Below are 16,030 nucleotides of genomic sequence, written 5' to 3' on the forward strand. Positions count from 1 at the left end.
TGCCATTAGTACCTTAGTGTATTTGGCAGCCACCCCACAAACAGAAAGCTTGATTCTGAAAGAGCAGTGTATGTTTTTTTGTCTAGATATAGAGGCCTTACACTTGTTGTGATCATGGACAAAAATGACTGGCCTTTGGAAGTGTATGGATTAGACTACAAAATACAGAAATATTAAGTATTCAGGAGCATCAATCCTTTAGATGAGCACATATGTGGATGTGTGTTTGCACACTCAAAGTCCTTGTACGCACACACCCACACACACACATTGGTGCGGCTATCCTTATGAGGACTCTCCATAGACATAATAATTTTTATGACGTACGAGCTAATGATTCTATCCCCTAAACCTAACCCTCACAAAAAACTTTCTGCATTTTTACATTTTGTATTTTTACATCATTACATTTTTTAAGAGATTTGCATTATAGGGACACTAGAAATGTCCTAATAAACCATATTTATAGCATAATAACCTTGTAATTACCAGTTTGTAACCTTAAAAAATGTCTTTGTTAACCACCCAAACCTGCCCACAGACACATACACACACACACAAACACACACTCACACACACACACACACAATGTGTGTTGAGTGCCTTTTTGTGCATCGTCTATTTCAAGATTTACTTCTCATATTATGTTGTGTTTGGGCTTGTTTGAATCGGGATAGTCTGCTGTAACTTACATTATCTCATTGTCTATGTTTTATGTATGTTTCAGGGAGTTATCAGGAAAAACTTGACAAAAAAGACACTCCTGTTTATTATATTTATGCATGTCTGTGGAAATTTCATACACTGATACTCAATGCAGTTTGGCCTCTGAGTGAAACAAATTTGCTCTTTGCATTTACAAATTGAGACCTTTCCAACAATATAAAACATGTGGCTATTTTACTCTAAATATAATTGTTGTGATAATACATGAGAACAAAACAGTCACCAAATTAAAAGCCATTATTTATAAATTGGTATGATCAGCTATAGGCATTGTAAGCTTTAAAATGACACCTATATTGTTTAGATAAAGCAAGTGCTTATTAATTTATTATGTAATTATTATATATTTATTTTAATTTTTTTTAGTAGGGGGAGTGCCCCCTACTAGCCCAATTTAAGCTCAGTTCATTGAATCCTTCTATCAATAAAAGTATATATTTTTAAAAATTAAGTTAAAAAAAGGAGTACAAAACCAAAGTCATAATTACTAAAAAAGACATTGATGAAAAGATCGAAAGCAATATCTTGTGATAATATATGCAATATGAGCGATTTATAAACAATCTTAGTGGGCCGGTCATTTTTGACCGGGAACACACAATTTGTTAGTACAAAACGAACATAGCACAAGGGTTAAAAATAAAAAGCACAAATCGAGGTTACAGTGAGACACTTATGACTGAACTGAATGGGACCAATTTTTGGAGGTTTAAAGGCAGAAATGTTAAGCTTATAATTTTATAAAAGCACTTGTGTTTTATTTGAGCTATAGAGTTGTTGAAATTATGTTTTAACCCATCATTTTAGGGTTGTGGCATTACATCATCATGGCAACACAGTTTTAAAATGTAATGCACTGTAACTTCACACATAAAAAGGTTGTAAGCAAATTGATCTCACTAAAATCATGTTAACACACATATTATGCAGGTGTACTGAGACACATTTAAAAAGTTAAAGTTATTTTTAACTCTGCTCCTACACGAAAAGCTGAAAAAAAGACATAGCGAAAGGGTCAAAGATGTCTGTCTAGCGCACGTAGAAAAACAATTGAAAAATAGCACAGGTGGATGCAAAAACACGTTAGTTGTGAACAGCCCCTAATAACATTCACAGCAGTATGCTGCTTTTCTACTGCATGGATTGGGCAGGACTTTACTGTAATCCAAGTACTGAAACACTTTTGTCTTTGTTTGCTCTTCCTTTAACCCTTTAGGGTCAGTTACAAGAAAGTGCACTTGAGGAAGATGAAGTTACTGAACAGGATCTTATAAAGGAATTTGACAACCTTGATGAAATCAACAACACTGTTGATGAGTATGAAATATCCATGACACGCTTCATACAGTATCATAATCATCTTTGCTGCCAATAAAATAAAATTTACAGTATCATAAATACTGTTATAATCCTGCACATTTGCATTAGTAATCATCATTAGATTCACTGGAAACTCAGAGAAGTTTTGTAGATGTCTGTCACATATTAACACACATATTGTGAAAGGGTCAAAGTTCACATAGTGGTCATAAAAAGCATTTCATGATGAACACTGTAAATCTTTACCTGTACAGTCTCGTCGCAGAGAGCAGAAACGTTCAAGCTCTACAAAGGGTTAAACGTAAAAGTAAAACTGATTCAGACCCTACAAATGCCCCAGGTCAAGAGGAGCCTGAAAGTCTTCATTTTCCAGAGGTACTTTTAAGCAGTTCACATTACTGTGAGATTATGTCACCTAGCAAATATGTTGCTATTTACTCATCCTCACGCCATCCCAGATGTGTATGCCTTTCTTTCTTCTGTAGAACACAAATTAAGATTTTTAGAAGAATATCTCAGCTCTGTGAGTCCATGCAAATGGTGATCAGACCTTGTGAAGCTCCAAAAATCACATAAAAGCAATCCACAAGACTCAAGTGGTTTAATCCATGTCTTCTGAAGGGATCTAATAAAGTTTTGGGGTGCGAACAGACCAAAATATATCTCCTTTTTCACTGTACACCTTTCAATTGCAGTTTCTACGAACGTTCACAATTCCTAGCACTTGATGCATGTGCAGAGCACTAGATGGCGCTATAGGAAATATAATTGAGCTTGAAATCATGATCGCCAAGGAGGCCACTGATGTTAAGATGTACAGTGAAAAAGAGTTATATATAAATTGATTAGAAACCTTTCGAAGACATGGATTAAACCACTAGAGTCTTCAAAATGTTGGTCACCATTCACATTGAATGGAAGCTGCTGAGCTGAGATATTCTTCTAAAAGTCTTTGCTTTTGTTTAAGTAATCACACATCTAGGATGAGAGAATTTTCATTTTTGGGTGAACTATTCCTTTAACACAAAATGTATAAAATGTGCTCCTCGTGTTTGTGTTTTTACTCGTGTGTGTGTGTGTGTGTGTGTGTTTAATGCTGGAGCAGTCCTCAGCTCCTCTCCTGGACTCCAGCGTGTTTCGATCGAAGGTTGATCTGGGAAAGAAACGGAGCATCAAGCGTTCCAGACCATCACGAGCCATCCGACAGAGAGCAGCGCTGCCTACGCTGACAGAGGGAACACACCCCGACTGGAGGTTCTGTGACTCCACAGGTCATATCATATATTATTTGTTATTACACAGCTATTTGAAATACTTCATTCAAATTAGTCAGTCGCACCATCCAGGGGTCAGGTATTCCTGAATAGTGGCCACACATTGTATAACACATTATATGTTATATAATAACACATTTCACTTCAAATTATTATTATTATCATGTCCATTTATTATTCCTTACATATCATATCAAATCATATTAAATAGCATATCATATATCATGCAATATCATATCGTATTATGAAGCTCCTGTAGCTGTTAGCAATGCCAGCATCATAGGTTGGATTCCTAGGGGACACACGTACTGCTAAAATAAATGTTTACCTTGAATGGACTATGAAGTTGCTTTGGATAAAATATCATATATCATACAGTATAATATCATATATAGGACTTATTCCCAGATCAGCATCATTTGTATTTATCCAATCCGATCATGGCATTAATCCTAAAATCCGTTGGCTGATTTTGGCCAGATTGGCTAATAGGAATGTAGACAAACGATGTTGATCCAAGAACATTTCCTACATGTGCAAAACTCATTAAGACAAAAAGACAAAATCATCCAGTCATTTTTGCATCTGAACTGAAGTGGTTTGAACATATGTGCACAAGTGATTAATCAAGGTGCATCAAAATCTACTCCAGATGTAACAGCTCAGTGTTCCAATGGAGGAGACTCCGAATCAGAAGAGGAGCCGTCCAAAGATTCCACTTCCTCTCCAGCACCCAGTCAGCCGAAGAGAGTTCCACTGTTTCCTGGAATGGACCAATCGGCCCTCATGGTACGGCAAAATGCTGACTTTAACTCTGTATGTCCCTGATGAAAAGATCAGGATTGCTGGTATATGTTAGTTGTGGGATGCTGGTCTCCCAACCAGGTTTCTTAAAGAAATAGTTCGCCCAAAAATGAGAATTCAGTCATCATTTACTCACCCTCTGGTGGTTTCAAACAAATGGCTTTCTTTCTTATGGGGAACACAAAGGAGATGTTTTAATGAATATCACAGTCCTTCTCTTGAATAAAATGGCAGAGGACAGTGACACACTTTAAAGTTAAAAAAAGTACCCAAAAGAGTAAAAAAAAGAATTCCATGCAACTCGTCTGTCTTCGGAAGGCAAAGTCTAAAATTAATGAATTAATGTACACTCACCTAAAGGATTATTAGGAACACCTGTTCAATTTCTCATTAATGCAATTATCTAATCAACCAATCACATGGCAGTTGCTTCAATGCATTTAGGGGTGTGGTCCTGGTCAAGACAATCTCCTGAACTCCAAACTGAATGTCAGAATGGGAAAGAAAGGTGATTTAAGCAATTTTGAGCGTGGCATGGTTGTTGGTGCCAGACGGGCCGGTCTGAGTATTTCACAATCTGCTCAGTTACTGGGATTTTCACGCACAACCATTTCTAGGGTTTACAAAGAATGGTGTGAAAAGGGAAAAATATCCAGTATGCGGCAGTCCTGTGGGCGAAAATGCCTTGTTGATGCTAGAGGTCAGAGGAGAAAGAGCAACTTTGCCTGAAATAACCACTCGTTACAACCGAGGTATGCAGCAAAGCATTTGTGAAGCCACAACACGCACAACCTTGAGGCGGATGGGCTACAACAGCAGAAGACCCCACCGGGTACCACTCATCTCAACTACAAATAGGAAAAAGAGGCTACAATTTGCAAGAGCTCACCAAAATTGGACAGTTGAAGACTGGAAAAATGTTGCCTGGTCTGATGAGTCTCGATTTCTGTTGAGACATTCAGATGGTAGAGTCAGAATTTGGCGTAAACAGAATGAGAACATGGATCCATCATGCCTTGTTACCACTGTGCAGGCTGGTGGTGGTGGTGTAATGGTGTGGGGGATGTTTTCTTGGCACACTTTAGGCCCCTTAGTGCCAATTGGGCATTGCTTAAATGCCACGGCCTACCTGAGCATTGTTTCTGACCATGTCCATCCCTTTATGGCCACCATGTACCCATCCTCTGATGGCTACTTCCAGCAGGATAATGCACCATGTCACAAAGCTCGAATCATTTCAAATTGGTTTCTTGAACATGACAATGAGTTCACTGTACTAAAATGGCCCCCACAGTCACCAGATCTCCACCCAATAGAGCATCTTTGGGATGTGGTGGAACGGGAGCTTCGTGCCCTGGATGTGCATCCCACAAATCTCCATCAACTGCAAAATGCTATCCTATCAATATGGGCCAACATTTCTAAAGAATGCTTTCAGCACCTTGTTGAATCAATGCCACGTAGAATTAAGGCAGTTCTGAAGGCGAAAGGGGGTCAAACACAGTATTAGTATGTGTTCCTAATAATCCTTTAGGTGAGTGTATTTATTATAATTGTTTTGCTCGTTGTTGAATTTAGTTACTTACAATGAGTTCATTTCAAGAATTGAGTTACACAATTCTTGAAAAATTCTCTCACAACTTAATTTTTATAGTGTGCAATCATTTTTGGTTTAATAATCCAATTATATTGGGACAGTGTAAATAGTTGTTGTTTTTGGCCATAACCTAATGCACATGCGATGTCAGGTTTTCTGTATGCACACCGACATGAATAAACATAGCTAATAAATGTCTTAATATTAGCTTTTTATTGTGGTATTTCCACTGGTGGTGTTGTGTCATGTGATATACATTTACATTTATGCATTTGGCAGATGCTTTTATCCAGAGCGACTTACAGTGCACTTATTACAGGGACAATCCCCCCCGGAGCAACCTGGAGTTAAGTGTCTTGCTCAAGGACACAATGGTGGTGGCTGTGGGGATCGAACCAGCAACCTTCTGATTAACAGTTATGTGCTTTAGTCCACTACGCCACCACCACTCCTATTACAGGAGACTCGTATTAAAGAATTACAGAGTTGGCTGAGTCTACTGGAGATCAAGGTTACATGGAATCTCTTCTAAATGAAAAGACTCAGTTTGCTGACCTACTGGAGGTTAAAACACAGGGAGCTCTGCTGCGGTCACGGTTTCAGAGTGTTGATCAGATGGATGCACCGTCCAGATTTTTCTTTAATCTGGAGAAAAAATATGTGCAGAACAGGGTCATTCATGCTTTGTGCTCTGAGTCTGGAGTGCTACTAGCAGACCTGACAGACATTCGTAGGAGACCAGTTTTTTTTATGAAAATGTATATAAAAGTCAACTCTGATCAGAGTACAAGGGTGCAAGCGACTTCTTTGTCAATTTACCCCAGGTGTCGGAGAAAGCCAATGTGAAACTCACTGATGTTTTTAGTATGGAAGAATTGTACAAGGCCCTCCAAGGTGTGGAGTCTGGAAAGGCACCGGGAATTGATGGCATTCCAGTTGACTTTTACAAGTCACTCTGGTCAGAGGTAGGAGAGTATTTGCTGCAGGTACTAAATGGCAGCTTGGCTGGAGGGCAGCATCCATTGAGTTGTCATAGAGCAGTCCTTACTCAATTGCCTAAAAAAAGGTGACCTTACAGACATTAAGAGTTGGAGCCCTGTTTCACTCCTTTGCAGTGATTACAAACTGCGTACCCAGGTTTTAGCTAATAGGCTGGCTTGATTGCTGGACAAAGTCATCCATCCCGATCAGACCTACTGTGTGCCTGGTACGTCAATTGTTTTTTAAATATTTCCCTGATTCAGGGCATTTTTAGATGTCTCCAAGCTGTTAAATTTAGATTATGTTGATCATTGTTATTTATGTAGAGTTTATGCAGCTTTTGGCTTTTGCCAAGATTTTATAGATCAGGTAAGGGTCCTCTATGGTGACATTGAGAGTATACTCAAGATGAATGGTGGTTAATGTGCTCCTTTTAGGGTTCACAGAGGTGTTATACAGGGGCGTTCTTTGTCTGGAATGCTTTATTCTTTGGCCATTGTTAGAAATAAAACTTGGATCTCGTTGTAGTTTAGCACCCAACACTCATCTCCTTGTAGTTTAGCACACAACACTTCAACCATCAAGAATTCCTCGGTCCCTTTCAGTGCATGCCCAGCTAAGTGCAGTCGGGAATCCGCGTATCTGAAGACTTCATGAAGGAATTAGAAAGAACTACAACACACAGTTGCTTCCGTTCAATCTACTCAAGACAGCTTTCCTTCCCAACATTCATTCAATTCATCGTATGCCTTTCAGGGGATTGTATTCACACTTGTCCCTTTATTTATAGGACACATACAACATACACTCTGCGTTCCTTCTATTTTTTAAAGACTCACCACACACTCCCATATGCAATCACACTTCAGTCCCTAATTCCCACGGATACTCTCATAAGTACATAAAAATGCCAACAAATACCAAATAACAGTCTGTGGCAGGGCGGAGGGCGGGGCCGGGTCGCGATCGTACACACCCGGTCCTGTATTAGGCTAATCAAGCCTCCCGAGAGGGATAAAAGTCGACTGCAGAGGATCGTTCGGGAGAGAGATAGTTTACGGACATGTCCGTCATGTGTGTGTTTGTCTTTTGTTTTAAGTTTATCATTAAAACTATTATTTATATTATCAAGCCTGTTCTCGCCTCCTCCTTTCCGGGTTTCCAGCACCAGTGATCAATGGAGACCCCAACAAACAGGTCAACATAAGTTTGTCAAAAATTTACCTTACCTGTTTGTGAGGTATCCCGGACGTAGCCCCCAAACTGTTAAGAATAAAACTTGGATCTCATTGTAGTTAGCACACAACACTTCTACCATCAAGAATTCCTCGGTCCCTTTCAGTGCATGCCCATCTAAGTGCAGTCGGGAATCCACGTATCTGAAGACTTCATGAAGGAAGTAGAAAGAACGACAACACACAGTCGCTTCTGTTCAATCTACTCAAAGTTTATTACAGCAAGCATAATATTTATACGTTTCATAGAACAAAGAACAACCAACAGCCAATAGTATAGTGATAGCAAGACTTGCGAGACAGCCAAGGACAATAAATGTTGACCGGAATAGCACGGGAACGGTAATCATATGAGGTCAAACAGTCCTAGATGTTTGTTATATCCAACTGAGGTATTTAGCTCAAGGAAAGGAGTATGTGCTCGTTCTGGCACAGACCATTCCAAAAGAGGATAAGACAAGAGAAACTAACAGCATCTATGAAGGTCATGGACTCGTGCGTGTGGTGTGATTCTGTGGTTATCACACATACAGACAGAGTTAGATGTCAAACTAAAGACAGCATGAACAATTTATATTTCTCACAGCCATAGAACCATTATTGCAGCAATTAAGAATCAAGCATCATGGTATATGTTTGCCAAATTGTAAAAGTAGTTTTCTTTTGTCAGCTTATGCTGAAGATATATAGTAGTTATGATTAGTAAGCAAAGTGATGTACAGACTTTATTACAATTACTTGAAGTTTTCTTCTGCAAAGGTAAATTGGAATAAAAGTGAAACACTGCTGCTTGGAAAGTGGACAAATGGGAAACCAAAACTTTCTGGTGGTTTATCTTTGGGAAAAGAACGTTTTAAGCTTCTAGGAGTGTTTTTGGGTGATGAAATGACTGGAATTAATTGGGAAGGAGCTGTTGAAAAGGTCAAAGTTCGCCTGGAAAAATGGAAGTAGTTATTCCAAAGATGTGATATAGAGGCCGCACACTTATTGTAAATAATTTAGTGGCATCTGCTCTATGGCATAGGCTTGCCTGTGTAGATCCTCCTTCACACCTGCTGGCAAAAATTCAGGTTTTCTTAGTGGACTTCTTCTGGGATAAATTACACTGGGTCCAACAGAGTGTTCTGCATCTACCTAAAGAAGAGTACCACGGACTGATACATCTGCAAAGCAGAACGGCAGCTTTTCATTTGAGTTTTGTGCAAAGACTTCTGGCTGGATCATCCGATCTTAAGTGGCAAGCTGTTGAGTGTGTCATATTATGAAGCCTTGGAGGACTGGGACTAGATAAATAAATTTTTCTGATGGACCCTCTTAAACAGGACACTTCGGGTGTGCCAGTGTTTTATCAGAACCTCCTTAAAGTTTGGTGTCCTTTTATTGTTCAAAAGGCAGAGAGCTCACAATCGCTTCACTGGTTACAAGAGGAGCCTTTAATTCACGAAGCTCGGTTGGTTTTAACAAACAACTGTATTTTCCCAGTACTCAATAAGTTACTTCTTGACCACAAGATCATCACTTTGGGTCAGCTACTGGAAGTAGCAGGGCCAGACTTTAAGAATAAATAGGCAACAGGTAGGAGTTATCCATTCAAAATGAATCAGATTTACGTTAGTTCTTCCTGTGAGTCACTCGTCATCTCTTCATGTGTCTGTTTTCTCTGTCAGGCCCAGCTGAAGAGGAGAAGTGGAGCAGTGGAAACAGACACTCCATCAGAAGGACTGACGACACCCCCTGTGCCCACACACTCGCCCTGCACACCCACCATGTCCCTCAGCCCTAGAGTGCTGCCCTCTTTGGATTCCAAAGACAGTGGGTAAGTCCTGCCAAGACCAGAGAAAACTACAGATGCACTGGGGATTGACAGTAAATGTTTGCTCTGATAAATCGATTTAATTACAGTTCTTTACTAAATGATGCCAGATGTTTTGATTTTACATTCAGTAACTTTCTAAACATGCAATAAAATGTAATGATAAACATTTCACAGATATTGTAATCATTCTGATTGATTTAAATCCACAAGCTCTGGACCTTCACCGTCATGGCTGCTTGAGCTCAAATCCAAGAAGCGCGCAAGTCAACCTGAGAGTGAAGCGTGAAGCTTGAGTCTCAAGAAACTCAGGTGATTCTATTTCCACCATTCTCTCGCCAGCTGCCCTTACTGTAAATACCAATAACAACATACCAAGCGCTCTAATAGTCATGATTATTACTGTAGATCAAGAACCCACAAGGTAGAATTCTTGCATGCTTCTCTATTCTATACTCTATATATAGGAGTCGTGGTGGCGTGGTGGTCTAAGCACATAACTGGTAATCAGAAGGTTGCTGGTTCGAGCCCCACAACCACCACCATCACTTAACTCCAGGTTGCTCTGGGGGGATTGTCCCTGTAAGTCGCTTTGGATAAAAGTGTCTGCCAAATGCATAAATGTAAATGTGTTCTTCACCAGAAGTGGCCGTCAAAATCCACTCTTGTGAATGAATGAACGTTACATTTATATAGTACACATTATCTGACACTACACTCAAAGCACTTTACACAGTGAATAGAGGAACTCTCCTCAACCACCACCAGTGTGCAGCATCCACCTGGATGATGAGATAGCAGCCATGGTGCACCAGTACACTCACCACACACCAGCTATTGGTGGAGAGTACAGAGTGGGGATTATTAGGAAGCCATGTTTGATGATGGCCTATGGGGGTCACCAGGGTTACACCTCAATCCTTTTCAAGCAGTGTCCTGGGATTTTTTAAGGACCACTGAGAGTCAGGACCTCAGTTTAACATCTCATCCAAAGGACAGCCTTTTTTATAGTATATTGTCCCTATCACTATACTGTAGCATTAAGACCTACATAGGACCGCAGTGTGAGAACCCCCTGCTGGACTCCCTAATACCTCTTCCAGCAGCAACCTTAGTTTTCCCAAGAGGTCTCCCATCCAAGTACTGACCTGGCTCAGCCCTGCTTAGCTTCAGTAGACAACTAGTCTTGAGCTACAGGGTGATATGGCTGCTGTGTCTGTGTCTTCACACTATTTTTTTTAAATGAAGTGACAAAACTAAGTTTACATTATTTTAGCTGGGTAGCTATGTATTGTTTGTCCCACCATCCAATTTTTTTGTCCTGCTTTTTTGCCTCCATTAATAAGCATGGTCTGGAGCATTTTCTTGTTTTAAAAAGCCATATGCCCCTTCAGTTACAGTGATTTTACATCCTTGTAAATACTCTCTCTTTTAAACAGTTTTACCACCACTGAAAAATCCTGCTGTTTTACCTTACAGATTGGATGCAGTTTTAGGAAGTGCTCCATAAAGGAAGTTCTTTGTGCCTCACTGTGATGTCTGAAAGCTTCCAAAGAAACCGACTTCTACATGACAAGTGCAATTAATATTTGTATTAATTTGTATCTGTTTTTAGTTTGTTTTTCCTCCTGGACTAATAGTTACAAGTGCTCATGTTCAGAGTTTTTGGAGCCATTACCAATAAGTCTTTTCCTCATAATGCACCATTTTACATTTTAATGTCACATGCAAAAAGCCAGCATTATTCAAGATTAAATCCTGTTTACACCTATCAGTCTTGGACCAATGCAAACCTTATCTTTACAGTTGGTTTATTTCCGTTTACATTTATTCATTGTGCAGATGCTTTTATTCAAAGTGAATTACAAATCAGAAAAGTCTTACAACTGATTCATCTTAAGATGTAAATACAGTTCAAGCAATGGCAAGATACTCTCACATTGTCTTTTGTAAATAGTCTGTCTCTGATCATGAAAGAAGCAGATAACTGTATAGCTCCCTAGTACAATGCACTTTAATGAGTCAGACCACTGGTAAAAGTGCCTTAGGGGTTTTAGGCAATATATTGCATTTAGATTTTAAATCAGTTCTTTTATACTTCATTTAAAGTCACATACTGTCATGTTTCTAAAAGTCTGTAAACTGTAAACCACACTGAGACTGATCCTGACATATACAACATGTAATTGCTATGTAAATCACCCTTTTCCTTTCCTTTTTTGATTTATTAATTTTTACAAAATGTGCCATGACTTCAAAGCCAATTTTTATTGAACAGTACTTGAAACCTTAAAGAAAAACATGTAAAAGTAAATCTACAGTGGAAGTCACTCAAGCAGCTAATATACTGCATGCAATCTGTTTAATTAATTAATTGTTTTCCATTTATTTTTCAGTACTTTAATTCTATCTACAAAAGGAGCTACTGAGCAGAAAAGCATTAATTGGTATGCTTTGATTTTGCCGATTACCATTTTACCACTTTTTTGTTTACAATGTCTTGACCTGCCAATGAGCACTTTCGTAAAACACATATCAGAATTGCAGTCTTGTATATTAAAGGAACAGTTCCCTAAAAATGATTCTCTCATCCTTTACTCACCCTGTTGTTTCAAACTCGTAAGACTTTCGTCTTTCTTCTGCAGAACACAAGCAAAGATATTTTAATTGAGATGTTTGTACATTAAATGCAAGTAAATGTGGACCAAAACATTTCAGCTCCAAAAAGCACATAAATGCAGCATAAAAGTAATCCATAAGACTCCAGTGATTTAATCATTTACATTTATTCATTTGGCAGACGCTTTTATCCAGGGCGACTTACAAAAGAGGAAATAAGCGACTTACAAAATAAGGAAATAAGCGAATCATCTTGAGACAGCGGTACGCAAAGTGCCATAGTACAAAGTTTCACTAGCATCAGAATATTATTCAAAACAGATTAAAATGCAACATTTTTTTTAGTGACTGGTTAAGTGCTCATGGAAAAGTTTTGTTTTTAGCCATTTTTTGAAGATACAATTTGACACTTCTGGTATGCCAGTGTAGATCTACGATAGACGTACGATGACACGATAGATCACGACATTCTCTTGAATAGGCTAGAGAATTATTTAAGCATTTGTGGAGTTGCATTAGCATGGTTTAGGTCCTATTTAGCAGACCGCTACCACTTTGTCTATGTAAATGAGGAATTATCAAACCAAACAAAAGTAAAGTATGGAGTGCCACAGGGATCAGTATTAGGGCCTCTGCTTTTCTCCTTGTATATGCTTTCCCTGGGAGATTTTATCAGGAATCGTGGAATAAGTTCCCACTGTTATGCCGATAATACCAACTTTACATTTCATCAAAACCTGATGAGATTTCACAATTCTCCAAATTTGAAGAGTGTATCAATGAAATGATGAGGAGGTTAGAGACCTCGGTGTCAATCAGAGGAGCGAACATAGAGACAGAGGAGTTGCATAGACGAGATGGGTGTTTGACAGGGTGATGTGCTGATGGTTTTAACCATATGAGTAAAAAATGATGCAAAGACATCTGCTGTCAGTGATGTGTCAGGTGGTGGAGGGGAGGGCAGAGAAGTGTGTTGAATGTTCTAAACAATGCGAGTGCGAGTGTCTGTGGTTCTGTTGATCTTGTTATGGTAGTGGGACGTTTTTGCAGATTTAACGTTATCTGAAAATGTTGCAAGCAGAGACTGATACTTACCTAGATCTGCTGGATTTTTTATTTCCGCCACCTACTCTCAGCTGCCCTGAGGTCAGTTCGATGTTCACAAAGGACGTCAGAGAGCCAGGGGCTGGGTGGTGTAGTATGTGCTGGCCTAGAGGAGAGAGGACAGATGTTGTCTAGACAGAATGTTAAAGTAGAGATAAGTGTGTCTGTGGCAGTGTTTACATCAAGGGTGGAAAATACATTGAGTGGGAAAAGAGGTAGAGACAGCAATGGAAATGCGAGAGGGTGAAAGAGAACGGAGGGTACGGTGAAAGGAAACCTGTAACACGGACTCAGGTTGAGTGGGATCCATGTGCGGTTTATTATAAAGACAATCTCAGTAGAACAGGCGTAGATAGAGAACCAGGCAAACAGTGTTATCAATGACAAGGCAGAATCGTAGTCAGACAGGCAAAAGTTCTGGGCAGGCAGCAATGGTAAAGATCCAGGTACAAACAAAACAAAGACAGGCGGCAATCAGACATAATCGGAGGTACAAGGAAGGGTCAAAAACACAGATGATCAATGCAGGGAGATAATAAAGCTCAGAAATGTAGCCAGGGCAAACAAGACTTCGCAATGGGTGAACTGACAAACAGGGCTTAAATAGTGGAAGATAATTAGGAACAGCTGTGGTTGAATCAGACCAGGAATGTGGGCACATGGGAAATGTAGTCTTAAGTCAATATTCGGGAGAGATAGATCTCCGGTGGCTGATTGAAGAGCCTTCACCGGCGTTTGTGACAAAACCAAAGGTGGACTCTGTTTTAATGTAGATGGGAGAGTCATGTTGAGTTGAACAAAGTAGTGATTAGAGACTCTAGCTGTAAATACTAATAGAACTGAGATCTGGGAATCCCAAAATGTTGAACCAAATTTTCAAAGGATCTCAACAATCCACTCTCATATAGGTAGGTTTGGGAGTAACTGAATACATGTAATGGGATTATATATTTAAAATATAAAATATAAGTCACTGTATTCCACTAAAGTTAAGGACCCCCTTGAAAACGAGATGGTATCTCCAGGGGTTATTCCTAATAAATTTCCATATATAAAGTTACGATATCAATCATTGGTAATTAGAATACAGTTACATTAAAAAGGTATTTTGATTACTGAAAGATTACTTTGCATTTTATTGTAAATTTTTATTGTAATTTTTTTCAGATAATATTTAGTGCTTTCAGATGGAAAACATTTACATTATAGAATTACATTTTACATTTACATTTATGCATTTGGCAGAAGCTTTTATCCAAAGCGACTTACAGAGCACTTATTACAGGGACAATCCCCCCCGGAACAACCTGGAGTTAAGTGCCTTGCTCAGGGACACAATGGTGGTGGCTGTGGGGATCGAACCAGCATCCTTCTGATTACCAGATTACCAGTTATGTGCTTAGACCACTATGTAATGTAATGATGTGTTACATTCATACTAGCAGACAGAGAAGTAAGTTTGAAGTAAGTTTGGAGCACAAGAAATAGAAATAAACCTTGTGTAAATTGTCAGCTTTATGCTAAGCTAAAACGCTATTTCTAGCCATTTTACATGCACATGTTACCAGACACCATCATATTTTTCATCAACAAAATTGTAAGATCTTTGATATTAGGGCAAAAATCATATTCTTAATAATAATTTGTGTATTGTTTTCCTGTAAAAAGTTCTAAAAATCCTTAAAGCGAGATCAATTAGATTTATCTTGTTTTAGAATCAACACTGCATAAGATATTTTGGTTTTTCAGAGAATGTATTTTTAACATGTATTTTGTCTGACTGAACTAACAGAGTTTTTATAGTCAAAACAAGTGAAAAAAATCTAACAGTGCTGAAGAAGTAATCCAAATTATTTAGAATACGTTACTGACCTTGAGTGGATGTTGGAATATGTTACAAATAACATTTTACAGCGTGTATTCTGTAATCTGTAGTGGAATACATGTCAAAAGTAACCCTCCCAACCCTGCTTATGTAGGTCACCGAGTGCAGTAATCCCCCTCATGATCCACTCTGACCAGCACAAAGGGGACTTATTAATACATCATTTGGAGTTCAGCCATATGCTCGAGGCAACATTTAAATAAATGTCTGAATTACACACACCGGACACTTTTGTCCATACCGAGAGCAAATGCGAGATAACGAGGTATGACTTAAACATCTCTGGCTAGTTTGACAGAAAGGCTTTGCAATGGTGAAATAGGGGCAAGAACTTCCTGTTCAATACAAAACCATAGAGGGGCTCTCTCAGGTGGAAGCGCTCATTGAGCCAAATGTCTGAGACCGAATGCATAATAATAAAACAAAATCTTGGGTAGGCCTAGCCCACATGTGTCAAACGGCCTATGTAACTTATTAAAATGTTATCTGGGATGCTTACCATTCCAAATGATGGACTTCGCTATGCTATCAAATTGCTTGAAATAAGAGAGGGGGACATCTACAGGGAGAGACTGCAGCAGGTAGTTGCATTTTGGAATACAATTCATTTTAATGACATTAACCTTCCCAATCATAGATAAATGTAATAAAGCCACCTGTCCACATCACTCG

The 16,030-nt window shown here is 39.0% G+C and overlaps 1 protein-coding gene across 1 annotated transcript in view; it reads left to right on the forward strand.

Annotated features, from left to right (window-relative positions):
• Window positions 1–12,319, forward strand: part of tnks1bp1 (tankyrase 1 binding protein 1) — a 30,595-nt gene extending 18,276 nt beyond the window's left edge. Inside the window, exons 4-10 of the mRNA XM_052125646.1 lie at window positions 1,943–2,043; window positions 2,301–2,421; window positions 3,152–3,317; window positions 3,973–4,109; window positions 9,605–9,753; window positions 9,964–10,062; window positions 11,230–12,319. Coding sequence (XP_051981606.1) covers window positions 1,943–2,043; window positions 2,301–2,421; window positions 3,152–3,317; window positions 3,973–4,109; window positions 9,605–9,753; window positions 9,964–10,039 — 750 coding nt within the window. The 3' untranslated portion in view covers window positions 10,040–10,062; window positions 11,230–12,319. The remainder of the gene's footprint in view (window positions 1–1,942; window positions 2,044–2,300; window positions 2,422–3,151; window positions 3,318–3,972; window positions 4,110–9,604; window positions 9,754–9,963; window positions 10,063–11,229) is intronic.
• Window positions 12,320–16,030: the final 3,711 nt, after the last annotated feature.

Source organism: Xyrauchen texanus, chromosome 4 (genome assembly GCF_025860055.1).
Source record: "Xyrauchen texanus isolate HMW12.3.18 chromosome 4, RBS_HiC_50CHRs, whole genome shotgun sequence".
In the NCBI taxonomy this organism is placed as follows: domain Eukaryota; kingdom Metazoa; phylum Chordata; class Actinopteri; order Cypriniformes; family Catostomidae; genus Xyrauchen; species Xyrauchen texanus.